This window comes from Fringilla coelebs, assembly GCF_963513975.1.
Source record: "Fringilla coelebs genome assembly, chromosome: 13".
Lineage (NCBI taxonomy): Eukaryota > Metazoa > Chordata > Aves > Passeriformes > Fringillidae > Fringilla > Fringilla coelebs.
Window position 1 is genome coordinate 12,936,378 of NC_140039.1, and position 24,779 is coordinate 12,961,156.

The 24,779-nt window shown below is 44.7% G+C and overlaps 1 protein-coding gene across 2 annotated transcripts in view; it reads right to left on the reverse strand.

Annotated features, from left to right (window-relative positions):
- The window catches only part of GRIP2 (glutamate receptor interacting protein 2), a gene marked incomplete at its 5' end in the record, with an annotated part of 246,061 nt that overhangs the window by 48,747 nt on the left and 172,535 nt on the right, over positions 1-24,779 (reverse strand). For both annotated transcript variants that reach the window (XM_084214653.1, XM_084214652.1), the window contains 6 exons: positions 2,318-2,463; positions 3,053-3,128; positions 3,396-3,482; positions 6,266-6,411; positions 7,181-7,316; positions 10,482-10,562. In XM_084214653.1, coding sequence (XP_084070779.1) covers positions 2,318-2,463; positions 3,053-3,128; positions 3,396-3,482; positions 6,266-6,411; positions 7,181-7,316; positions 10,482-10,562 — 672 coding nt within the window. The remainder of the gene's footprint in view (positions 1-2,317; positions 2,464-3,052; positions 3,129-3,395; positions 3,483-6,265; positions 6,412-7,180; positions 7,317-10,481; positions 10,563-24,779) is intronic.

Here is a 24,779-nt window from a genome sequence, read left to right on the forward strand (position 1 = left end):
CCTGCAGCTTTATAGGCTCATGGAGGCATTTGACTTCCCTGGCCCCTCTTCAGGCTCTAGCCCCTGCCACTGCTCGGCAGACACTGACAAGTCACTCACTTGTGGGACACTACCAGCCCTCCACTCTGTCAGCAGGAGAGCTCCACAGGCTTAAAAAACTTCAGCCTAAAACTGAATGGGTGGAGGGGCAGCCAGGGGAAGGGAGAGAAGGAAAAGGACACAGCAAACTGCTTTGCTCATCCATCATCTCTGGCAGCCACCTTCCCTCTTTCATGAGTCAACCCTAAAGGCTTGCAGCCCAGATCCTTGGTACGTGGCACACACAGATTATTTACGATGTAACTGCTCAAATGCCATTTTCTGGCTGGTCAGTTTACTTGAGGTGATTTTTTTTTTTTCATTCTCCCCTGTTTTACAAAAGGCCCATAAGATAAAGTGCAACCATGGGAAAGCATCTGTTCATTGCAAAGATCATCTGGCATCAGCAAAGGGCAGAGATTTTCCCAGTGCCCCTGGAGGGTCCATGGGCAGTTGGCACTCATTTAAAATGGAAATAGCAGAAAATTTTAATTCCTTCAGTGGCCTTGAGAAATCTTAGCCAACCTGACAAAAAGCCTGCCATGGTCCCATCCTACACCTCCCTGGTGAAATCCCTACAGGCAGAGGATGCTCGTGGCAATGGCAGGCAGCTGCCACATCCCTCACACCAAGAGCAGGGCTGGCCCCATGCACATCATCCCCAGTGCACAATTTTGGCTGGAAAACCACAGAGACAGCTGGGGAATGCCATGATTCAACACTCCCCCGCAGCAGCCCTGGGCTCTCACCAAGGACAGATGCAGAAAAACAACTTTCCTTCCTCAAGGGTCAGCCCACACCACCCCAGCACATACAGCTGCAGCATATAAAAACCTCTGTCTTCCTGAGGATGAACAGGACAAGCACCACTTCATTGTGGTATCCCCAGCCCCTTCACCAGGTTTTCAAAATGGGAATTAAGAGTCCTTCCTTTAGGCAAAAAATATCACCAGACCACATTCAGCACCAGCTCTTCCCTTCCCTCATCATCTTCCAGAGGCTGTAATAGTTGTGAGCTGGGGACAATATACTCATCTCCCACTGCAATTATTAGCTGCTGCCTGGCAAAACTGTCTGCAGAGATTGTTGTAAGCAACAACACCTGTATCACCTTGCCTTAAAAGAAAGCAGGACAAATATATTCCTTTACAGGGTTGCAGAGAGCACTCTCTAGGCAAAAAAATATCTAAGAAAGGGGCAGGCTTACATTTTTGGGAAGTATCTAGTTCTGATCCACAGACTAGCAACACGAGATGGTGAGCCACTGCAGAAAACCCTGCTGTCCCTCCAAGTTCACTCAACCCTCACAGTTTTAGGTGAGAGTTAGCCAAGAAGAAACACCTAGACACCAAATCACCTTCATAGCTATTTTTGCTCCAAGTCAGGTTTTAAGCTCATGGCTCCAGGAAGGCAGAAACCCCTCTGGAGAGGGATATGAAACATCACAGCCTACTACACAGCTCAACAAGCTTCCAGAACCAACACAGCTCCAAATTCTGTGGTAACCCTAAACTCATTAACAACGCTCCCTGCAGTAACAGCTGTGTGTCACAAAGCCAGCTCAAAATGACTTTACAGTAGCTAATAATAAACCCTTTCCCAGGGCTTGAAACTAAAAATCAAATTAAAAAACCAAAACAAAATGAAAAAAAAAAAAAAAAGAAAAAAAACCAACCACCAACCCATCAAACCCTCAAACTGTGTAAAATGCTCTTTAGAAATACTCATCCTCTGCCCTCTAGTAAATTCTGTCTTATTTGGGGTCAAGCATTTGACCACCCCTCATTTATTTCAGAAGATCTGAAATAACATTTCTAAGAAAAGGAAGCTCCAGAATTAAGCAGGGTCAAAAATCAGAACCAAGGCCACAGCAAGTCTGCCTGCATGCAGCTCACTCCTCTGCTCACATTTAACAGCGCTATTTGCAGTGCTGGCAGAGCACTCCAGCCCCCTTTAGCTCTGACTTCTCCTGTGCCCTCCCTGCCTACATTAGAAAATCCCCTTTTGCCCTCTCCTCTAAAGCCACTCGTCATTCCTATCAAGACACATCACTGCATAAGGGCATTTCAAATGCATTTAACGAAGCCAGCTTTGAACTTTACCCCCTCCATCCATGCTGGCAGCACATTGCTCAGCAATTTTTCCACTGAAACTGAGTATCCCAATTACTGTCTCTAGTCTCATATTCTTCCCAGGCAGCCAGAGAAAAAAAATCCCATCACAACCATCTTGTCCTTACCCATGATGGTCACATCATACTCGATCTGGAAAAGTGCCTCCTGGCTGCACTGCCGCAGGATGTTGAGGGCATCAGCGTGGGTCATGCTGTGCAGAGGAATCCCGTCCACACTCAGCAGCCTGTCCCCAATCTTCAAGGACCCTTCCCTATAAGAAGCCAAAGGCAATTCTCTTCTTTATGTATACATATTAATTTATACTTAGATAAATAATCTATATATCTTTATATAAATATCTATATTTTTATATATATTTGCTGTATATATATTATCTATATGTAAATATATAAACATATTTCATTTGTGCATGCACACATATGTATGTGTGTGTGTATATACATACACACACATGTTAGGAAGTCAATTACTCTCATCCTGTAGGATGGAAGAACACTCCTTGGACAGTAGTCTGGGTTATTTATAGTACCAGGCCCATCATATTAAATTATGAGCACAAGAGTAGATAGACTGGCTCCTGCTTTCCAACACAGCATCAGCAATTCAGCTGCACAGGGCCAATGAAGGGGCTGCCTCTGCAGGAGCAGATTTGCCTTTAACTCCAACATCTGCACTGTGCCAGCCTGGGAGCGCCGTGCCCACCTCCCCTCACAGCACAGTCCCTGCACACCACCAGCATGGGAGGAGGCACCAGCAGGAGGACAGGAAGGGCACACATTCAGGGGACAGCTGCTGTCTGTCCTGTGAAGGCAGATGAGGAGGTGTGGCACGAGCAGTACCTGTCTGCAGGGCCGCCTGGCCTCACGTAGGTGAGCACCAGTGGCCTGGACTTGTGCCAGTCTTCATGGGCTCCCCCTGTAATCAAAGCAGGAAAGCCGTAAGTCACCGGAGGATTGAAAGTCTGAGTGAGAGCACTGAGAAAGAGACATTTATCACACAACAGCTGACACAGCCTGCCAGCAACATCACTGCCCTAGATTAGACAGCCAGCAGTCCTTAGAGGCAGCAGGGGATCCTCTCCAGGACATGCTTTGACTGCTTAGCCGAGATTTTTGTCATTCACCTTCTTACTTTTCCCACTTTCCACCTCTGCTTCTGCTTTTCACTGGAGAACCTACTTACCTCTCAGCACAAAGCCAAAGCTGTTGCCTTCCTTGTAGAGGGACACTTCAATGGTCTTGGGAATAATGCCAGCACTGCTTTCTGGCACTAAAAGGAAGAGAGAGAACCAGTTACCCCAGATAAACCTTTTCCAACCACAGTGAAAAACAGTATCAAAACTCATCCAAACAGCACTGAAATAAAGCCCAGCCCAAAACCCACATTTTATTTTCCCTGCTTGGAAGCAAAAAGAGCCCGACCTGGACACATGAACCTTTATCAGAGCCAACATCAAGTTTTAGGATGATTTCACCAGCTCAGTGTTGTGCATCTCCTCTCAAATTTGTCTTGGTTAATACCCTGACATTCAAGTAAAACCATCTCGTTTATCAACTGGCTTTAATGCATTCAGCTTTTCTCAAAAGCTTCTGCCACAGATAGAAACTTATTAAAAAAACCAGCAGCAGCATAAGGAATCAAGTCACCAGCTGACCTTAAAGAAAATGAAAATCCCAAATCCTCAATGCATAAAGTTGGTTTCTTTCCCTTACCTCTCATATTTTGGATTTTAAAAAAGATTAAGCGAATCCTTTAAACTGATCCTTGGGGCAATTCAGTATTTTTATGTTAAATACACAGTACTATTTGTACAAAATACAAAGTGTACAAAGTAAAGAGAAAAAGAAAGAAATGGTTTCCATCTCTTGATGTCCCCTACTAGTTAATGATTTACTGCACTACTGCAGTGATATGGGACAATTTCCCAGTCTTTTCCACCCAGAACTGCATGTGACATTTCAGCCTGGTCCACTCTAAAAATTCCTAATTTTCAAACCAAGTGCCATGAATGGCCACAAGGAAAAAAAGACCAAGAACTTGACTTGGAGATGAAGGGTGCCCTAGGCACATCCACACTGCCATTTCCCATTGCTCAGGAGGGAAGTTTCAAAGCAATTCTCCTCACTGACCACACTCATCCTTACTGCCAAGCACCTCAGGGCTTGCAACCTGCAGCCAAATTAGGCTTAGCCCAGCCCTTAAGCTACCCCAAAAGACAGGCAATGGAGGCACAGTACTGCCTGCAGGCAGACAGCCCTGGGGACCAGCTACAGTGAGGCCAAATAAACCTCCAAACACTGTCCCCACTTTGCTCCAACTGCTGGGCACAGACAGCTAACAGGGACACAGCCTAGAAATACTCCAGAAGGGAGTGCTCAGGGCACAGGAAGGCTCCCAGCAAAGGGATGACACTGAAATACCAAGAAAAGGGGATAAAGAATCCACAAATGAGTTCAGAAGCCATCCAATTTCTGTCCTAAGCATTGAAGTATGAAGTGCTGCAACAGCCTCTCATAAGATCAGTGGGAGCTGGGAAACCTAAGCCAATGTTAACACAGGGTTTGGTTTATTTAAGAAAGAGATGATAGGACACAGAAGCCTGAAAACTAGATTTGGACTTGCAAGATCCCTTTCAAAGCAGGAAATTACAGAGTAGGGAGAAAAAGTCAAACCCACAAGCACAAGTTATTGAATTGCACTGTATTTCTGTTCTTTGCCCAGGGAAAGACAGAGGTGGGGGGATGGTGAGCATACACAGAGATAACAAACCCTCACAGCATATAAAAGCCCACAATAAATTGGAATCAGGCAATAATTGACAATTCCCTGTATTTTGCCGTGCTTCTTTGTTTGGACCGTTCATAAACAACTCCAATAATCTCACTGGAGAGGAGTCACTATCTCAGTGTGCTCTTCCTGCTCATTTAAAGCTGAGGACATCTCTCATTGCTGCTATTGATTGAGCTGGCACCACTCCTTGGCTGGCAAGTTCAGTTTATCAGATTCTTCATGAGGAATATCACAGAGAATAAGGAAAACCATGGGACAAGGTTAAGAATGGTCATCTCTGGGGAGCATGAGAATATGGAAGACCTGAGCCACAGCTGGCTTTACCAGAGGTGTATGCAAAAACTCACTAACATTTACAGCAGAAGAGAGGGGAATGATGGATACAGATTCATCTACTCCAGATTAGATTTTATTCTTTTGGGCTTTACACTGTCATTTCTATATTCAATACTTTTCATCTAAAGGCAGCAGCTACAGCAAAGCTCTGAAGTGTAAAATATCTTTCTATCTGGGGCAAAATGTTAGATTTCATTAGTTTTGTTTTTCCTGTCATTTTATTTTTAGTTGTTCTATTTCTACTGCCCAATCATTGTCTGATTGATCTGGGTAAATGAATGAGGAATAACTGGGGGATTGTATTCACAATGGAAAGACTGTGATGCGAAACTGTATCGAGGAATTTGTTTTAACCAGAAACATCAATCATCAAAACAAATGGGGGCAAGAGCATATAGTCTCCCATGACAGGACATAAGCCCTGTTATTTGGGCTTGCCATCTTCTGCCAGGGCCCCTTAGTTGGAAAGCAGATTGCTTCAGTTTCCCTTCCAAAAACACGTAACACTTCAAAGAATCCTGAGGACTAACAGCGCTTGCCACAGTTCAGAAAAGGGCATCTGGTAATACATGTTAAAGACTGAATTAAACCTCTTGCAGCCACACTCCAAAAGGGAAAATGAGAAGCTGAAGCAGCATCAGGAGGCAGATTGGCCTGTGCTGTCAAGTCACTCCGAGGCAAGACAGACCTAATCAGCCATCCCCTGCCAGTGTGCATGAGCAGGCACCCACTGTGCTGGAAAAAGTGCTCTGCTCCGACTGCACAGAGCTCAGCAGCCTCCACCGCCCGTGCGAGCAGATGAAGGCAACGGCAAAACGCCCCTGGACACTGCCGTGGCCGTGGCACCTCTGCACAAGCAAGTCCATCTGCACCCCAGGACAAAAGCAGCCAAGAAGGGAGAGCAGCATTGTCTGAGAGGCACCCACCAGCTGGAGGGAGCTCATACTCGACTTCCAGCACCACCCTCTCGCCCACATTCTTCAGCAGGCTGATGATCTCGTCGTGCCGCAGCTTGGTCAGGTTAATGCCATTCACGGACTTGATGTAATCCCCCACGTTCAGCTGGTCACTCCTGCAAAGAAATGAAATAAAAAGCAGTGGTAGCACAAAGTCTCCAGCTGGCTGGTAACTGTAGGACTTTCTGAACAAGCCAGCAATGCTGGACTGATGTCTGCTGTCTGATTGCATGTGTCTGCTATCAGAGGGAAGTGCTAGAATTGAAGCCATCTATCTTTCCTGGTGGCAAGTGTTCAGATCTGTACGTACAGCAACAATTGCAGTGTACGTATTCACAACCTCTCTGCTGTTGCTCAGTTCCCATTCATGTAGAGCAATCAGTCAAAGAAAAGCACACCAAGAGCTGTCTGAAAAAAATCCAGCAGGGAAAGAGAAAACATCTTTCCTTTTGCCTATTTTCTGCAAAATTGTTCAATTACTCTTTCCTTTTTCCTGCTTCTTGGAGCCTTTCTTTGCCCATTTCTTTTCTGAGCCAATAAAGTTACTTATACGCTCAGTATTCAGAACAGATACAATATTAAACCACTTAGCTTGATTAAGATGTATTGTACCATACAGCTCTCCTGACAAGGCTGCCTAATTTTACAGAACCACAAATATCCACACAAAAAATTTCAGAGCATAATTGCACAGAGCATAGGAAATAACTCAAAATAGAACATGTTCTACTTCCTGAAGCAACAACTTTGCATTCTGGGGCACTTGAAAAAAGGGTCTTAGGTGCCAGCTACTTTAATTATAACTCTATTCATTCAGTAGCTGGAACATGCGACTATTCCTCTCTATTCCTGCTGTGCTCTCTGCACCCCACTTCCATTTCTCACCTTGCTGCCAGTCCCCCTGGCCTCAGATTGGAGACTCTTGGCTTTCCATCTTTGTCTGTGCCACCTGAAATGGTTAAACCAAGGGTGCTTCCTTCTTTCTTAATCAGCTCCACGATTGTGACCCCTCTGAACTCCTCTGAAAGATTGGGAATAAAGACAAACAACTCAGTGGAAGGCACATTCCCTCAATCCCAAGAACATCCTTTTCCTACAGGTAGTGGGAAAGTAGATTTGAACACCTAGCATGAAGAAAAAGCCTCTGTTCATTTGAAGTTAAGTTGTAAAACAGAAGTGTGTCTTGGTAGACCCACTGCAATGTTTGCATGCAGGTCTGGCAGGCAGGACCAAGGAAGACAAGGCAGAGCAATATGGGCTTATGAGAGAGTAAAAATCTTGTGTTTCAAGGTGGTGGAGGCAGTAGAAAAATTCAAAACCAGGCTGATGGGATCTCAGCAATGGTTCAGGGAGACCACCTCAGGAACTATATTTGATATAGAGTGGGGAGGGCATTAACAGAGCTGTCAGGTAGTCACAGTTACACAGGAGGAGGATGCTCCTGCAGCCAGGTCTGGGAGATATGGACCTGCACTAGCTGCCTGGATGGACCAAACAGGGTGGATCTTAAAATACTGTGATTAAAAAAACTATTATGAGACATCAATATAATTGGGAGATACAGAACACAATGTGGAGAGAGGTGAGATCCTCCCATCATCAGGGGGTGGAAGGGGAGGCATGACCTTCACTCACAGCAGTTTGCTCACCCATCTGCACCTAGTCCAAGTCAAATTCCCTCCTACCACCTCATCTGCAGCTGGAATTGAAAACATGAGTCACTTTGACACCATGACCTGTTCAACATGCACTGCCTGTCACCAGACACCGGTCTGGGTCCAGGGGGTGCCCAACCATACCTGCTGCACCAGTGCTGCTTCTCTGGGTGCTGCAGGCAGTGCACATTTTACCTGTTCTAGTTCAAGACAACACTCCTGTCAGTCCAGCACCTACATATAAGCCCAACCCTGTATTAGTTTTGATCTCATCACAGATCATGTCTGGGTTTTACAAAAACAGGGTTCCTAAATTATTCCAGTTTTTTGATTTGGTATGGAAAGAGCAGTAAGTGAGCAGGAGAGTCAAGGAAAAGACCAAGAGCTCCAAAGACTTGGCAAAAGGCAGTTCTGAAATACTGCACACAACAGACCTCACACTCTGCTCCAAGGGGGAGTAGCCCTGGGGCAAACATCCACACCTTGTCCGAGTCTCTTCTCAGAACCTCTTACACAATTTGTCTATAGCATTATCCATCCACCTCCACTACCTCAGTGTACTGAAATCTTCCATGATTTTACAGGAGGAAACCAGCCACCCTCATACAGGGTGCCTTTCTCCAAGGTTGTGAGGAGAAGGTGGTGATGGGCACTGGCAGCACACAACTAAAAGCAGCCCCACAGATGTGGACAAAAACCCCCATGTTGCAAATGGCCCAGGTGCTTGTTTACACAGTAAACCTTACCAGGCTTAAATGAAATGCTCTGTTTGGAGAGGGAACACTTGAAATCTCTCGCACACTGGCTTCCAGAGCAAGGCAGGGCCCCTTAAATAGCATATTGACACAGAAGATCCATGCTGGAGCAGGGCCTCCTGCACCCATCCAAAACACGGGGTCTATTGACACCGTGGTGCCTCATCACCAGCACTTTGCTCCTGTTCAAAGCCACCAGGACACCAGAAATTGCAGCTCACTTAGAGCCCTGCCATGCACGACCTGTTTTGTAAAGCACTTCCAAGAATAATCTGTGCACTTGATTAACATGAGTAGGGAACCTCTTTGCAATCCAGCTCCAGTCTGGCAGGCATTTAGGCACTGCTGGGCACCCATTTAATGTGGCACCGGCAGCTCCTTGTAAAAATGTCAGGTCCATAATACTTCTGCTCTTTAAACTCAGTTTTGATCCCTTGCCAGCTGCAGTAAGTTAATTTTCAATTCACCAACCCGGGAGCCCAGGGACTGCCAGAACCCTGGGGGGGCTTGCCGCCATGCTGGAAAGAACAACATCCGGCACCATCCTGCAAATTTCCTCTCAACTACAGACATGACTGATCAACACAGATGGTGCCACAAGGGGAGATTATTAGCTTTTCAACGAGGTTTAATTTTGATCCTTGATAAGTGTTTAAAATGAGAACTCCCAGAGTGCAATTACCCATTGTTATGGGTTCAAGGAGAAATTACTGCTTCAAAAAAAGGCAGATCCCTGAGATCAACCAATCAAGGTCAGCCATAAGAAATTTTGACCCATGTTTCTATAAATCTACTGCCACTGTCACAGACCCACACAGAGTAAAAGTGAACTGGTTAAGGAGGATCTGGTCTGTCGAGACATAGTCTTTAAGCACCATATATGAGCAGATTTGGATTTCTTCTACTGGCATATATGATTGCACTTTGCATCCCAGGGCAGGAAGAGCACACCTGAATTTTTGCCTCCCCATTGAGATGCTTTGAGCTGGGGCTGTTGGATGCACTGGCTCTCCCCATCAGGGCTGCACTACAGTGGTGTGTTGCAGTGGTGTGATGCTGAATATCCTCTGGAACAAATGCTGAATGATGAAGCAATAGCAGAAGGGCCCCATTTCCTCCCCATTACCTAGAAAACATTAAACCAACCCTGTGACTTGGTCATTAGCAGCCAGAAGTCAAAACCAAGTCCCTGGCTTTCCTAGGAAGAAGATGAGTTGTCCAAGGCAGCCCATCCAGACCTGCTGGAGTGCTGCTGGCACGTGAAGCCCAGCGCCAGCAGAGGCAAATGAATTACCACTTCTCCACTTCCTCTTCAGCCCCCGGGGTGTTTCTGCATGGGAAGGTTCATCTCACACAAAAATTTGCTGTGACTGACTAAATATCAAAACAAACTTAGTCAGATGTGGGGAATTTGAAGCTTGCCAGACACTGCCAGTCTCCCTCCCTGCCTGATGAGCTCAGCTATGGCAGCATTTCTTCCCTCTCTCCTTTGCTGCTGCTTTCTTCTTTGTGAGTGTCAGTCCAGTGCAGGATTAAGTCCTTCCCCAGCTCCCTGTAACTACTGTCAACAGGCCCACACAAGACAGGGATTGTACCAGCAACACATCACTCACTGAGACCGGTTACCACCATCCATTTCTGTCTTCCAACAAAAGCCTTGCAGATAGGTGCACCAAAAATTAGTGTTTTGAGGGGTTTTACCCATTTCAGGGTTATTCAGGTAAACTGTAATGGATACCCCAATGTTTTGGAGCAGGAGCTGATCCCCTTCTTTACCTGGGATGCTTTGCCTCCTGGAGACCAGGGCTGTGTCCATCCCACCAGAGTCCTTGCTCCCCTTTGAGTAAGGGCCATCATCTGTGAGCAGAGCAAACACAGAAGCTGAAATTAGTACCAAAAGCCACAAGCAACTGAACCAGAGCTCTTTTAGAAGTTGTCCTGATGACACCAAAATTGGAATCCCATCTGTATCACAAACCACAGGCAAGAAAAAACATTACCAGCCCCAGCTTTGCACTGCACCACGTGGACTCCCACCTTGTAGAGGGAAACAGGAAGGCAGTAACTCTATCTGATTTATTCTTCTTGGAGCTAATCTGCTAGAAAAGACCAAAATTCCCTTACTCCTGTAATTATGTGAACAGCTGAGGACAGAGAAAGCTGGGGCATTCGTATCACAAGTTTCAAGCCTGTCATTATGCTTGTGAAAAAACTTACGGTGTTTGGAGATGCAGTCATACATCAGGACACTAACAGGGCACTAAATCACTATACTTGAGTGAAATTGCCTATTCTTATAGATCCCATTATTTCAGTCACCTTTTCCAGCTGCTGTTCTAGCCTCTGTACAATATAGAGAGCACCCTCTTTTAAATGATTAAAAGGAAAAAAAAGTCAGAGTGAAGAGAGAATAGCATTATACACTGTAAATACACTGTCCAGCATTAGCTGAAATTTAAAGCATCTAAATATCTTTGTATTGTCCTATTGGAAGACTGCTACAGAGTTATCAGAGAGTTTATCTGCAGAGAAGGCAGCATGCTTTTGCAGATCTCATTTCCATCCATCTAAAATGTCTATTTTTATGGCATTTCATAAAAAGCTGGCACTTTTCCAATCAATAATTTCCAGTAACCATATAGTACCAAATAACTCCCATTCTCAGTGACCACATTCTTGAATTTTTCAGTAGCTGTGAAGGTTTAGAAGCTGTACATGATAGTATAAATACAGGTTACTGAAAACCTTATCCATTCATCCCTGTCCACAGCCCTCAAATAAGTTACATTTAAGGTACAAAGAATTTTTTGTCCCATTCCATACAAAGTGAACAAAAATCTTAATACAGCCTCATTCAAGACAAGGGTCTGTATAGAGTGGACTCAATCCCAATGTTCAGTTGCTGGCAGCCCACTTTCCCCATATACAGAAAAAAGATGGTGTAAAATCTTAGTCTCTCTCACCAGGAGGTTTTTCCTAATATTCTGGTTTCCCCTCTCTCTGTCACCTCATCCCTAGCAGAACTGCAGAGTCAGATAACAGGGATGGTTTGGGTGTATTAAGGGTGTATTAAGGAAGGTGGCAATTCCCAGGAGAGCAGCAGGACAAATCCAAGTGCTCCCTGTCCATATTCCCAACAGCTACAACCACCCTTTATTTCTTTCCCAAATGCAACAGCACATTGGAAGAGGAATCCTAAAACTCAGGAAACCCAGCGCAAGGTTCCTTTTCCAACACCGGAGGTGATCATGCAAAAGGCACCTGCAACATACCCTGGGCCACCCAGGGCTGGAACTTTTTGCTGGCACTGGAGCATCAGCGTGCCTTTGGTGCCACAGGCCACTGCAGATGGTGAGGACCACCCCAGCATGCAGCTGCCCTCCGCAGGAGAGCCCTGCTGCCAGCTCTGCCCCCAGGTAACGCGCTCAAGGCAGTGAGGTTCTGCTGTGAATGGGATCCCTGCATTCCTGGGAAACCACACAAGATGGTTCAAAGCCAGCTCCATAATCTGCTGGCAAACTGAAGCAGAGAACCATCTGTTTCCCATAATCACGCTGCCCCAGACCAGAGAGGCACCAACACCCTTCTGCGCTTCATTTCCCCATCACAGCCCCACCAGCGTTGATAGGAAGCCCCAATTCGCTACTGGTTGCCCTCCCTACCCCTACAGCTGTTGGCAAACATGCCTTGGCTTCCCTTTGAGCAAGAAACCAGGTTGTCTGTGCATTAACAACGGATTCCAGCAGCAGCCAAGTGGCCAAGAGCAGTGACCTGAGCTACAGGCCCTGCCGGCAATTAGCAACACCGCCCTGTGCCGCTTCTCCTGACAGCCACATCAGCCAGCAAATAATCAGCTCCACAGCTACCCTTCTCCTATTGCTCCTCCCTTCCAAACTCAGTGGATTATGTGAAAAATGTTTGGGGTTTTCCCCTCATTATCTAGCTAAAACGTTTGAACAGGAAAGGAGGCTGCCACATGTGGCCTGCTGAAATGGGAACTGGCATTTGCTTGCAGAGCATCCCTGCCTGTGCACGGCTCTTTGTTCATTTGCAGATTTCCTGCACTGCCACTCAAGCTGGTAATAATGGAATCACTTTTTATGAACTTTTTTGTTTTGTTTGTGCAAGGGGTTACATTTTTTTTTTTTTTTAATAAAGGAACTGCTTTTTGTGCTCTCAATAACTTCTTCTGCCTACCACAGCACTGGTTTGGGGGTGAGGCTGCTAACCAGTCTTGATTGCTCAGTCAGCCAAAACTGCAGCACCAACCCAAGCACTGAAAATCCATGAACCTCTCTTCTCCTTAAAACTGGGAAAGTAACTCTCTTTTTATATCCCATGCAGGTTCTTTTTGCAAGCAATCCGTGCTGGAGCTGTTAAGAGTTGTATTTATCAAGCTTTTTCTCTCACAGCAAGAGGGCCAGAAATCTTCCAAAAAAAGATTGTGTAATTGATGGTTTTCAAGCAGTGATGGTAATGCTGGCTCTAGACCTTTCAGAAAAGCGCACCAAGTGCATAAAACCCTCAATAAAAGTGAGATTGCAACACTTTCCATATATTGATCCCTGTATTGATGGGAATCTGTGGCAACATACAAGGTTCCTGTAAGTCTTTAACAATAGTTTTTACTATTTACATGCCTTACTATTTACATAACACCAGAGAGAGAACTTCTGAGTCCCCACACCTTCCCACAGAGCTTTGAACTCTCCTCCCCTGCAGAAGCAGTGCAGAACAGTGATACACATCAGTGTACTGTGTACCATGTACACTGACAGTAAATAAGAGAGAATCCCCATCTCATTCCTTCAAAAACAAACTGGACAGACAAAAGGAGCAGGAAAAATCTCCATGCTTTAGCTGGGGGGCAGGAATAAAGGACAGTCAGGGCAGACTCCACTATCCCTGCAAGCACAGGCACCAGGATCTCCTGACATCAGTTAGCTGCCAAGCCAAACGGTTAAAATGGGGGGAAAAAAGCTTCCTTGGAATAAGCACTGATTTAGGAGTTCATTATCCCTGCCTGTGGGGGGAAAAAATGAAAGTTTGGGGTTTTATTCATTTAGAAGAGCTATTAGTCTCTGTTATTAGCCGAGATCACTTCTTAATGAAAATGAGCATTGGCTAAATCAGATTCTGTGACAATTAGACTGCTGTATGCAAGTTGTTCAGATTCCTGGATCACTTTAAGACAGTTCCTGCAGAGAAAGTGCATTAATCTTATGGGAAGACCAAGAGGTAAAACCTCCCATTTGTTTAATGGAAAAAAGACAGTTGGAGACAGTTATTTTGCTACAGGGTAATTGCATTCCTTGTTTAGGGAAATGAATACCAAACCAGCATTAAGAACCAAAAGTTGTTCACGCTAAGGCAAGCCGGTATTTTTTTGCAAGAATAAAAGCATGGGGCTGGAAGCAGAAATCCAAATGACTAAAACTAATTGCAATTTGATCCATTTTGAGGAGAGTTAATTCTGTAAATCAAGGGAGGCATTTATCTGTAATCAGGCAAAGAGCAGCCGAGGGTACACGAGCGTGGGTCAGGCAACCAGTGATGATTCAAACTGTGGCTCTGGGAGAAAACATCCAGTGCCTGGGATTTTAAAGATCTCTGAGTGCCTGAAGATGCAGACATGTATTTCAAAAACAGACTATAATCATCTAGCTGCATCTTTAGGCATCTCACCACCTTTAAAAAGTTGATATATTACCAGAAGGAGGGGAAGGGGAAAGTGGTATATCCATGCACACCCATTCTGAATCTGAAATTTGTTTTTAGCTCACCCAGGACACAGCCCCCACAACAGCCTGGCCAGGGGCTGGACCATCATCAGAGGAGGACAGTAACACAATCCTCCCCACTCTCCCCAGGCTGGCACTCCACATGGCAGCACAGCCAGAGGCATCTCATGCACCAGTGATGGATTTGGGCTGGATTGCAAGGCTGTAGCCAGCTGTCCCTCCAGCACTACTCCCCAGAGCACTTTGGGTTATTTCAGCACCACCACAGCAGGATGGGGACAGCAGTGTCAGTGTCAGCTCTGCACAAGAGCAGCACAGTGGTGGCCTCCCATCTCCAAAGCACTTAGCCTTTAACATGGGAGGCTGGCAGATCCAGAGCGCCCAGCACAGGGTAACAAAAAGTGCATTGAATACTGTTACAGACTGCACGATTTCCTGAAACTGCTTAATTACAAAGTTCACTGCAGAGCAAGAGCTCCTCCCACGTGTTTGCTTCAGACAAGGCGCTGTTTGCATGAAGGATCCCACCTTCCCCAAGCCTTCCTCAGCAGGTAACTTGAATTTTCTTCTGCCCATCTAAATCCACAGCTCCTCAGGCCCTTGGAAAATCTGTATGAGCTCACTATAACCAGTACAGCTGCTCAGGTCTTTTCCCATCTCTAGAAATACAGTGCTTTGGCTCTGTATCATTAAACTTAAAGAAAATAAATAAATAGAACCCCAAGAAACAGATGAAACATATCTATCAGTGATCTCTAGACTGCTTTTCCTGGAATACTGGAAAAGCTGAGCTAAAGCATAATCCTGCCCTGCATAAAACTAATCCAAGCACACAGCAACAAATACACTAAGTCATTAGACAAGATAGTCCATACTCCTGTGCTTAAAACAAGAAAACAAAGTCACTTCTACTTTAGGATTCTGCACCACAATTTCATTTTCATCACACTGATTTTAGCTTGCTGCATGAAAAACAAAAACAAACAAAAAGAAGAAAAAAAAAACCAAACCACCACAAACAAAAATCCCAACCCAACCCTGAAAGGGCCCAGGGTTTCCTCACTTTTTATTCTTCAGAAGGTGGGGTGGGCTTGAAGAATGCCCGTGAAAAACCCACCACAGCTCTAGCCCTTCCCTCAGCCCAGGGCACCTTCCATGTGACTCTCCCACAGCACTAATCCAAAGTCAAGCAGTGTTTTGAAATGTTTTTCCCTTCCTTTGCACCAGGAAGATTAAAAAAAATTCCCCTTAACCAGTGAGCTCAGGCTGGAACAGACCAAGTTATTTAGGGAGCAGCTCCTCCCTACTTTCATAAATACATGTATCAACAAATCTGGTAAAAATTGCAGAGGTTGCCTTTTGTGAAGAAAAGCCTCTTATTTATCCCTTCACTGGCAACAAATCCCCTCCCAGCTCATACTCAGGAGACACCTAGACACAAATTAGAAGTCGGGGAAGCTTCCTCTTAACTTCTCTCATCACAAATTTCTGAGTGAACAGCCCAGGAAAACAGCTATGCTGTACAAGAAACACCCTTGCTGGAAATAAGGCTCTTGCCCCCAAAACAACAACTGAGCTTTATCCCATTTTCCCAGATAATTCTGGGGGAAAAAATTGTTCTCAACCTGCTGCCAGTCCCTGTGCCAGCCCTACTGCAATGACACTGTGCTCCCAACCCTGGCCTGGGAACGTGGTCCACCAACTGCAGCTTCTTGTGCCACCAGAGGCTGGTGGGGCAGCTCTTCCATCCACCTGTGTAGCTCTGCTCCTGGCTTCTGAGCAAGGAAGAACTTGTCCCAACTTCAAAGATATTCCAAAAGGAAGCTGTACTTTTTAATTCCTTCTCCTCAATAGACACAGCATGAAATTCGCCTCCCCACACCCTCCACATCTCTCCTTCTTTTCTTCTGTATTCATTCACCTACCAACCCTTCTCAGGCATGTAAAATTTCATAACACCTGCTGCTGTATTCACAGAAGTCAGTTCTAGGAAAATACAATAGCCTATTGTTCAACAGAAACTCCGTGCTTTGTTCTTTTTTTTTTTTTAATTTTTAATAGGAAACCAAGATTACTTTTAAAGGAACCATTTGTTTCAAGCAATCATTTTCAACTGAAATGCTGTAGATAATTATTTGCACAGCAGTGGCCTTTATGGGACCAAGATATGAGCCAGAACATGTCTCTGTTACCAAGCAGACCCTTGGCTTCCAAGGGGTATAAAAGCATATTTCTTACCCCCTGCAAGACTGTAGCAGATAACACTGATGGAAGGTTCCTGTTTTGCATGAAGATGTGGGAAGAGTTTCTGCTTTTAGTAAACAAGTTTTGTGTGCACAAAGCCCATTTAAGTTGACTTTGCAGAAAAGCCAGGCTTTGGTAAGGTTTAACTCACATCAACTTTCACAAGATATTAAACACCTCTCAAGGACTGATCCAAGTCCCATCTGATAAGAATGAATGCTGGACTCAGCCTGCAGTGCCAACATCTGGTGCTTTTCATGGTTTTCATTAAATACATTACATTCCAAGGGGGGGGGGGGGGGGGGGGGGGGGGGAGGAAAAAAGGAAAAAAACCCCACAATTTAAGAATCTACAATCAACCTGCCATTACACTCTTGTCTTTTCTGTACCTTGCTACAATGCATTGTTTGTTCTCATTATTGCTTTGGAAGCTAACACAGAATCACTTTATCTAATCAGCCCATCCAAGAGACTCTGTGATAGAGGACCTGGAAGCAGTTCTTAATTGCCACTCAAACTGTACTGAGAGATGGAAGAAAAAATACTCGTAAAAAAAATAAAAAAATTAAAATTAAAACCAGCTCCTTTTTTTGTCTCTCCTGGTTTTGTATGAAAGTTAAATTCTCATGCTGTTCATCTACTGTCCTCTGCACTTCTGGAAGCCAGTGGCCAAAATCCATCAGCTGGAGGGGGGAGAGAGAGTGCAGTCTGAAAGAGGTTTATAATCTTGTAATTTTCAATAAAAATGTGTTTTGAGTAGAGAAGACCTAAGTTATTGCTGTCAGAAAAGTGAAGAGCTGTTGTGCAAACCAGGTCTAGCCCAACTCCACCACTCATTTTCCTTTGCATGGTAGGGAGGAGACCAAGGGATAGTGGATGCAGAACAGCTGGAAATGAAGCATTCCTTTGCTCTTCTGTTCACAGAGGAGCTGATGTTGTTCTTCTGAAGTAGCCTGTGATTTTGTTTCTTTCATTTAAGACCATCAGGGATGACTCTTTCCTGATTCCAGTGAGGATATATTTAGTGCATTAAGTTAGGCTTATTAAGAGCTGCTTGGGGGATTTCACAGGCTGGATCTTCAGCACAAATAGCTTTTCCCAAACAAAACCCAAGAATCTTCACTTTTATCCATCTCTTCCTAACAATCCTCTAACAACATCAACACCAAGAAGATCCCCCTTCACTCACTGGGCCCTCTCCTGTTCACTTTTCTTAAGCAATCCCCAGCAAGTTTTGCATTTCTAGTGTTAAAAAATAAAAAGAGGAAAATGGAGAGAGACTTCCAGCAATCCTTCTCATCCTCCCAGGCATTTTCAGTCAGCTGCATCAGTTTATATTTGTGGATGACCCAGTGGCAGAGGAAGCCCTGCAGTGCCTCACCCCCTTGCAGGTCGTTTGCACACACAGACTCACACAGAGCATCCACAGTAATTCTGTGCATGAGAGACAAGGATAGTGCAAAAAGCAACTCCATGAGATTATTATTTCTAAATGGTTTTAGTGCCTGAAATGATGTTATTAAAGTTACATTTTCCAGTCAATCTGGCAATTTCTCTTATTTAGCAGCGTAGAATGTACTGGGGACAGTCCAACACTAAACCAGAAAGATGAAATATTGCTGATATATTGATTGTGTTATCTGAAGAAACTAACTTTCAAGAGTAAAAATTCATGGGGAATAAGATACATTTTCAGACTGATCTTTCATGGAAATTATCCAAGTTAGCAATTGTAATATGGTGAGAAATTACCAATAAATTCTAACATCATTCCCAAGGAAGAATGCCTCACTAGATACAACTGGATTTATTAATCTAAGCAGCAGGCAGCAGTAAATCCTAGCTGGCAAGGGAATCAATTCTCCCTATAAACTCCAAGTAAGCTTCCAAACTCTTTCTTAAATATGGAGGTGGATAAGAAATGCAGCCTGCTGAATCCAAACCCTGAGGACTTACCTTCTTTCAAGCTCCAAATGCCATGCTAAGTGACTGTGGAGTAAAATCAAATAATAAAAGACAGCTCTATTGTGGGTTTTCAATCAAATGAAATTAAGTACTGTCAGTTTATTAGACTATAGCACTCAAATCACTGGTGCCACCTAAGTCTAGAGGCCACTATTACTTACTCCTTTAAAAACCCTGGAGTTAGTAAAAAACAAGGTTTGCTTTAATGAAAACCATCATGAATGTTTTCACTGCACAGGGTTTGGCTCCAAGCTGCCTTCCAACTAAGGCAGCTTGTCAAAAGCTACACCCTAGCAGGCAAAAGCTTTTATTTTTTTGATATATCAATGGTTGAAGCCAAAAACATTATCAATGTCCATATTAAAATATATTTCATCTTGGTATCTTGCTGGGGTTTTTACTGTCTTATCTAATGCCGGGGTTGGACTCACAGAGGTCCAGGGAGGAGACAGGGAGACAAGACTCAAGGGCCATTGGCAGTGCCAAGAGCTGGGCACTCTCATGCACAGCCTGGGTGGAAACATGAAGCACAAAGCAACAGCTTGGGGGTGACAGAACAGGGAGAAGTCAGGACTTCCATCTTCTGAAGTGGAGATCAATTTGCTGCAGTGATAGTGATAGCAAATTCTTGCACCTATTTTGCTTTTACAAACTCTCCTTTGATCCCTATTATGATTGCTTTAAAAACGGTACTTGTTGTCTTTCATCCTCCAAGATCTTACAAAAGAACTGCTAAATCAAGAGGCTGTTAACTTTCCAGGGAGCAGAGGAGTTTAAGAAGTACAAGGTAGGGCTGTACTGAAGAGAAGGGAGAAGGCAATATGGTCTGGTGTATGAGCCTGGCAGGAGAGCACAGAACCCTTCAGGGCAGAGCTACAGAGCCAGAATTTGAGAAGGGAAGCTATAGATGCATCCTAGATGTTAGAATATGTGCGTGTCCTCTCTTTTCACTGAATGCAAAGAATTAACCACCTGGACATTGTGTTACAGAATGTCTTGGCATGATGGATGGGCATCTTTCTCAGAATCATTTGGCAGCCCTTAGGCAATTCAGAGGATGGTTCACAGGAACTAAGCTCTTTGAACTGTATTATGCAGGGAGAGAGACTAGATGTTGAATGGCTCAGTCACAACCCAGTCTTACAAAAAAATCCAAAACAAAACAGGTGAAGGTGCCATTTGGGATTAAATTGGCTGAAAAGAAATATCACAGTTCAGTGAAAGGGTAATTTTTGCCCATAATAAATATTTTCTGCAGTTTAGACCAGCTCAAAGCTGAAGATCCCACCTGAAATGAAGCAGAAGGATACATCAATATTACTGCAGCAGAGACAAAAAGCAGTGACTGACAGGGTTCCCTGAGCTACATTTTTTATGGTGAAAAGATGTTTAATTTCAAACAGAGGAAAACTGGAATACCCACTTCCCCATCTATACCTGGATAGGAGGTAAAAAAACAGAACATGAGTTCTGAAATAGAAGCGGGAGTGTTGAAAACTATCACTGGATATCCTGGAGTTTGTAAATTAGGGGCTTGAGACAAGAGTTTTTAATTCTGGGCTTTGCTACAGACAGATAACTTTTCCCAGTTCAGCAGGCAAATTGTCAAAAGCAAATCTCTTGTGACAAGCAGTAGACAAAGCAAAGGAAAAACCACTGGATTCTTCACCAGACAGGGAAGATGAGGTGGCAAAAAGACATTGTGCCAACATTCAGCCTCGTAATCCTTTACAAAGAGGGACTTAGCTACAGTTGAAATGTCTGTTTTTGTTTTACTCCTATAGTACTTTAAAGGGAGTCCTTGTTACAAAAGTAAATTACGTGCCCCAAAGAGCGCAGGCAAAATTTTAGCACCTCTAAACTTACAGCAGTCTATGTGGAGACCAACTGAAGAGAGGTAAAGCAAGCTTAAGGAAACATTTCAGAAAACACAGCTCCTTAGATGAGTTGGGAAAAGCCCCTTCTTTTTGCTTCTGGAAAAGCAAATCACATCTTGCTTCCCTGCTGATCTCATCCGTTTGACATAAGCAACACTTGTACCAGCAAGATACAACAAGGGGTGGGCAAGGGGAGCCCAGGAGGGCTTTTTCAAAGAAGGTCACCCTACCACATATCCAGGTTAGCACCCTCTCTCTGCTCCCAATTACAAGTCTGCTCTGACTCAGAGGAAAGGCACAGAAAATTAAATGAAGGATCAAATCTGTGAGATTTACAGCGCCAGTTCAAGAGGTGGCTGAGACTGATACAGGTCCATCTGTGGTATGCATCAATTTCAGAGCCAACAGCAATAAGAAATCCCTTGCAAACCACAGGAAGACAAAAACAGCAGAACAAGACAAAACAAAACAAACAAACAAAAAACAACCACTGGCAAATCAGGCAACAAAAGATGTGCATTTCAGTGCAGTAACGTTTAATAAAAGCATGAGCCAGGGATCAAGGTGTGAAGTGAGCAAATAGATTCAGGTAAAACTTATCTCCAACAGCTTTTTGCATCATCCCATGGGCCAGTGCACTAAAGCATCTCACAGCCAGGTTTGCCAGCAATAGGGTGATGCCCCAGCTGGAGCCCCCAGCTCACAGCGCAGCCCCCAAGGTTTGGGAACTATTTTAGCACTGCAAAGACAGCTAGTGCTGCAGGAAGGTGACATCACAGGGAAGACATTTAATGCAGTAGGTGGCAAATCAGGTGCTTTATCCCAGATTTGCACTGCATTTTGATGCAAAGTGCTTAAAAGCCAGTGGGAGTCAAAAAATAAGGAAGAAATTCCAGACAGCATTAACTATTTTAAAAGAAAGATTTCTGGCACCCCATTTAGACTTGTTTCCAGCTTATCCACGAAGCACTGCTAAACCTTACTAAGACTTAATTCCCATAAATGTGATTCTCCCTCAGTGTTCAGCTAAGTAGCAATGTTTCAAAAAAAGTAAATACCAAATCGTGGGAGTTGGATTATTCATTCATGTGGTAAAAGCCATTATATATTAATACATACAGATGTTCCCACTTCAGGACTGATCTAAACATATGTAGATTTTAGACTCTGACACACAAACCAGCTCTTATGCAATGGCCCATGTATGAGCCCAAGCTGATTTATCCTAGACTGTGTCAGGAGGATTCACAGGAGCTGTGTGAGAGATGGAGTAAGCTTATAGCTAAATGACTAAAGAAAGAGTAAGCAAGAGCCTGACTTAAAATGAAAGGAAGGAAGGAGAAGGAGAGAAATCAAAGAGTCAGGGAATATCAGATTTAGCAGGACAACAAGATGAAATATGAAAGCTCCAAGTTATTTGATGTTGGAACTGGTGCAGCCTAAATTCATCAAACCAGCTGTTCAAAATTTGCCTGCATTGCCCATTAAATCTTGCTTCCAACAAGCTCAGCTCTTGTGTTTGCCCACTTCTTGCTTCCCATTAAGCCTTGACTTGGCTTCAGACTCTGCCAACCTCCCAGCCTCCAAACAGGCTGATGTCAAAGATCAGCACAGCACCACTTCAGTGAAAGCAAGCATCTGTTCAGTATGAAAGATGGATGAGACCCTGCTCCAGCAGAGTCACTAATGTATTCCAGCTGTTTTCCATGGCTGCCTTAATGCAAATTGCTGTGCTGGTTTCCAATTGCTTTATATCACACAGGTGAAACAAAACAGGTGGAGAACCCAGTCTCAACTTCAGCCGGCATGAGAATTCACAAAAGACATGGAAACTCCTGGTGAAATTCAGAACAAAATGCTGCAACCTGCGCTCTGTGAGCCTCTGAAAAGCTCACAAAGATGTTTCTTGTGAGTACCTGTAAGCCAAGACAGCCTTGAGATTTTCACATGGAAATCCTGCTCTGTGAAGAATTCATGCCCCATAGTTCAGTGGGTTAATTTTCCCTTGCCCTTTTTTGAAACCTAAAACCACAGCAATCAAAGGATTAGCCAGGAGCAAGGTATGGCCACAAGGAGCCTCAGGCTGGGAAATGGGGACACTGGTTAAAACAGCACTTGCAATTTGGTGAGAGTCCCAGCTCTCCCAGCCATCACAAACACCAGAGGCACTGGCAGACTCATGCCTAGGACTGAGGAAAAGTCAGTTTTGCATTGCCCCAGGCAGACACCTGCTTCCCTTTGAACAAGGGAACCTGGATAAGAAGAGGAGAGGCACAGGAGCTCTCCCAGGGCTGGGCTGAGCAGTTCCAGCAGCACAGCTCCAGCTGCACCCCAAACCTGCCCTGTCCCCACACACCACAAAACAAGGCAGGCAGGTGTGCAGCAGAATGAGGCTACATCTGAAAAGGTGCAGCACACACCTGAATGGTTGCAGCTGGGAGTTTTACAGTTTACAGACAATAGGAAGTAGCAATGAACTCAGGAAAATTCAGGTGTAGCTAAAGACTGCAGAGCCTTGGGAAGAGAGAAGATGCATGTGACAGCCTTTCTCCAGGCAGGAACACAGACCATTAAATGTAATGCTTCACATTATGCTTCCAAATACCCACTTAATTTTGATTCAACAAGGCACTTGTGCTAATAAAAATTAAAACCAGCAGGTTCTGCAGAGTGTGTAATGGATGTGTGGAAGAGCTGCATGCACAGGTATATCTAAAATTAACCATGAATACTAAACCTGACTACTTTCCAAGTCTGGAGAAGTGGATGTCAGTGGACTGGCATTCACTGCAAAAACTTGGATGCCAGTCCTTGGAAGGGCGCAGTGCAAGTGCCCATCCAGCCCCTCACCTCACCAGGGGTCCTCAGGATTGTGGGGGGACATCCTGCATGAGGCATCTCCCATTCCCACCTCTCTAACCTCCAGATGGAGTCTGGATTCTCCAAAAGCAAATATTGCCAAAAGTTTACCACCTGCCACTGCATGCCAGAACTAAAGGCAGCTGCTGCTGATACATTTCCACCAGTTTCACACAAGTATGGATGTCTGTGTGTCCACACTGCTGCAGGAGAGCTGAGTGTGTGCTCAGGGAGGTGAGGGGGAGGAGATTGTCTCAGTGAATGTCAGATACAGCAGGTCCATTTAATGACTAAACACACATGACTGTTTGCTTATAAAACACAGTGTCACATAAATCTGCTAGGAGCTAATTGCCTATTATAGCTCATGACGCTGCTGGAGTCAGCTGCTGAATTATAAAGGGTCCTTTACAAAGGAGGGAAAGCCAGTGAAGCTCTGCTCGCCCACCTCCACCACAGTTTCCAAACATTTTGTTCTCTAGTTCCTGTAAGGTGAATGCTTATTCCCCCTCTAAGTGATGGGGCCCCTCTGCCGAGCTTGCTTGAGTGAAAAGATTTGGGATAAATTGAAATACAAGGGGGAAGAGGAGTTTCTTTAATTATTTTTTGAAATTATTATTATTATTATTATTATTAATAACAGAATTTTCTCTGTTGTCTCAAGCCTCTTGCCCAGCCTCACAAATCACAGCACCTATCTCTCGACAGTCTCTGCAGCCAGCCTGGAGCTGGGTGGTATTTGCCACCACCTTGACGGCAGCAGTCACCTCCCATGGCCTGGCTACAGCAGCAAAGAGCTGGGAATGGCAGGGAGAAGATCCACATGCTGCACCACAGACAGGCAAGGGAGCAATGGACCACAGAGTGCCACCTGGGTTTGGAGGAAAATAGGAAGCAATGAGTGAATGAAGCAATGAGCACCCTCTGTCTCTGAGCTCTTCTAACATCACTCTGATTTTACCTCCACAGGTACAAGGTTTACAAGTCATCTGGGCTGTCTCATCCAGATCTGCACATCCTTGAGCATCTTCCCACTGATTCCAGGCATACCTCTGTGGCTCTATCCCAGGACCCCATGTAGTCCATTCCTACCTCAGACTCACATCCCCCTGATTCTCCTGCATGGCTTCACTGCTGCAGAGGGATCAGCTGAGGCTGAACCTGCAGAGATGGTGCCCCAAGTTCCCCCCTTCTCCTGGGGGCTGCTGGGCTGCAGATTGGAGGCATTCTGGGGGCAGGACAAAAACATGTTTATGCTTTTGAAACTGCTTCTCAGACCTTCTCACCAATGCTGTTCTCCCCAGACCTGAGCCAGTTCCCACCTCAAAGCTTCATTATGACAAACCACAGAAGTGTTAATCTTATATTAAGGGTGGAAGTTGGAGTAC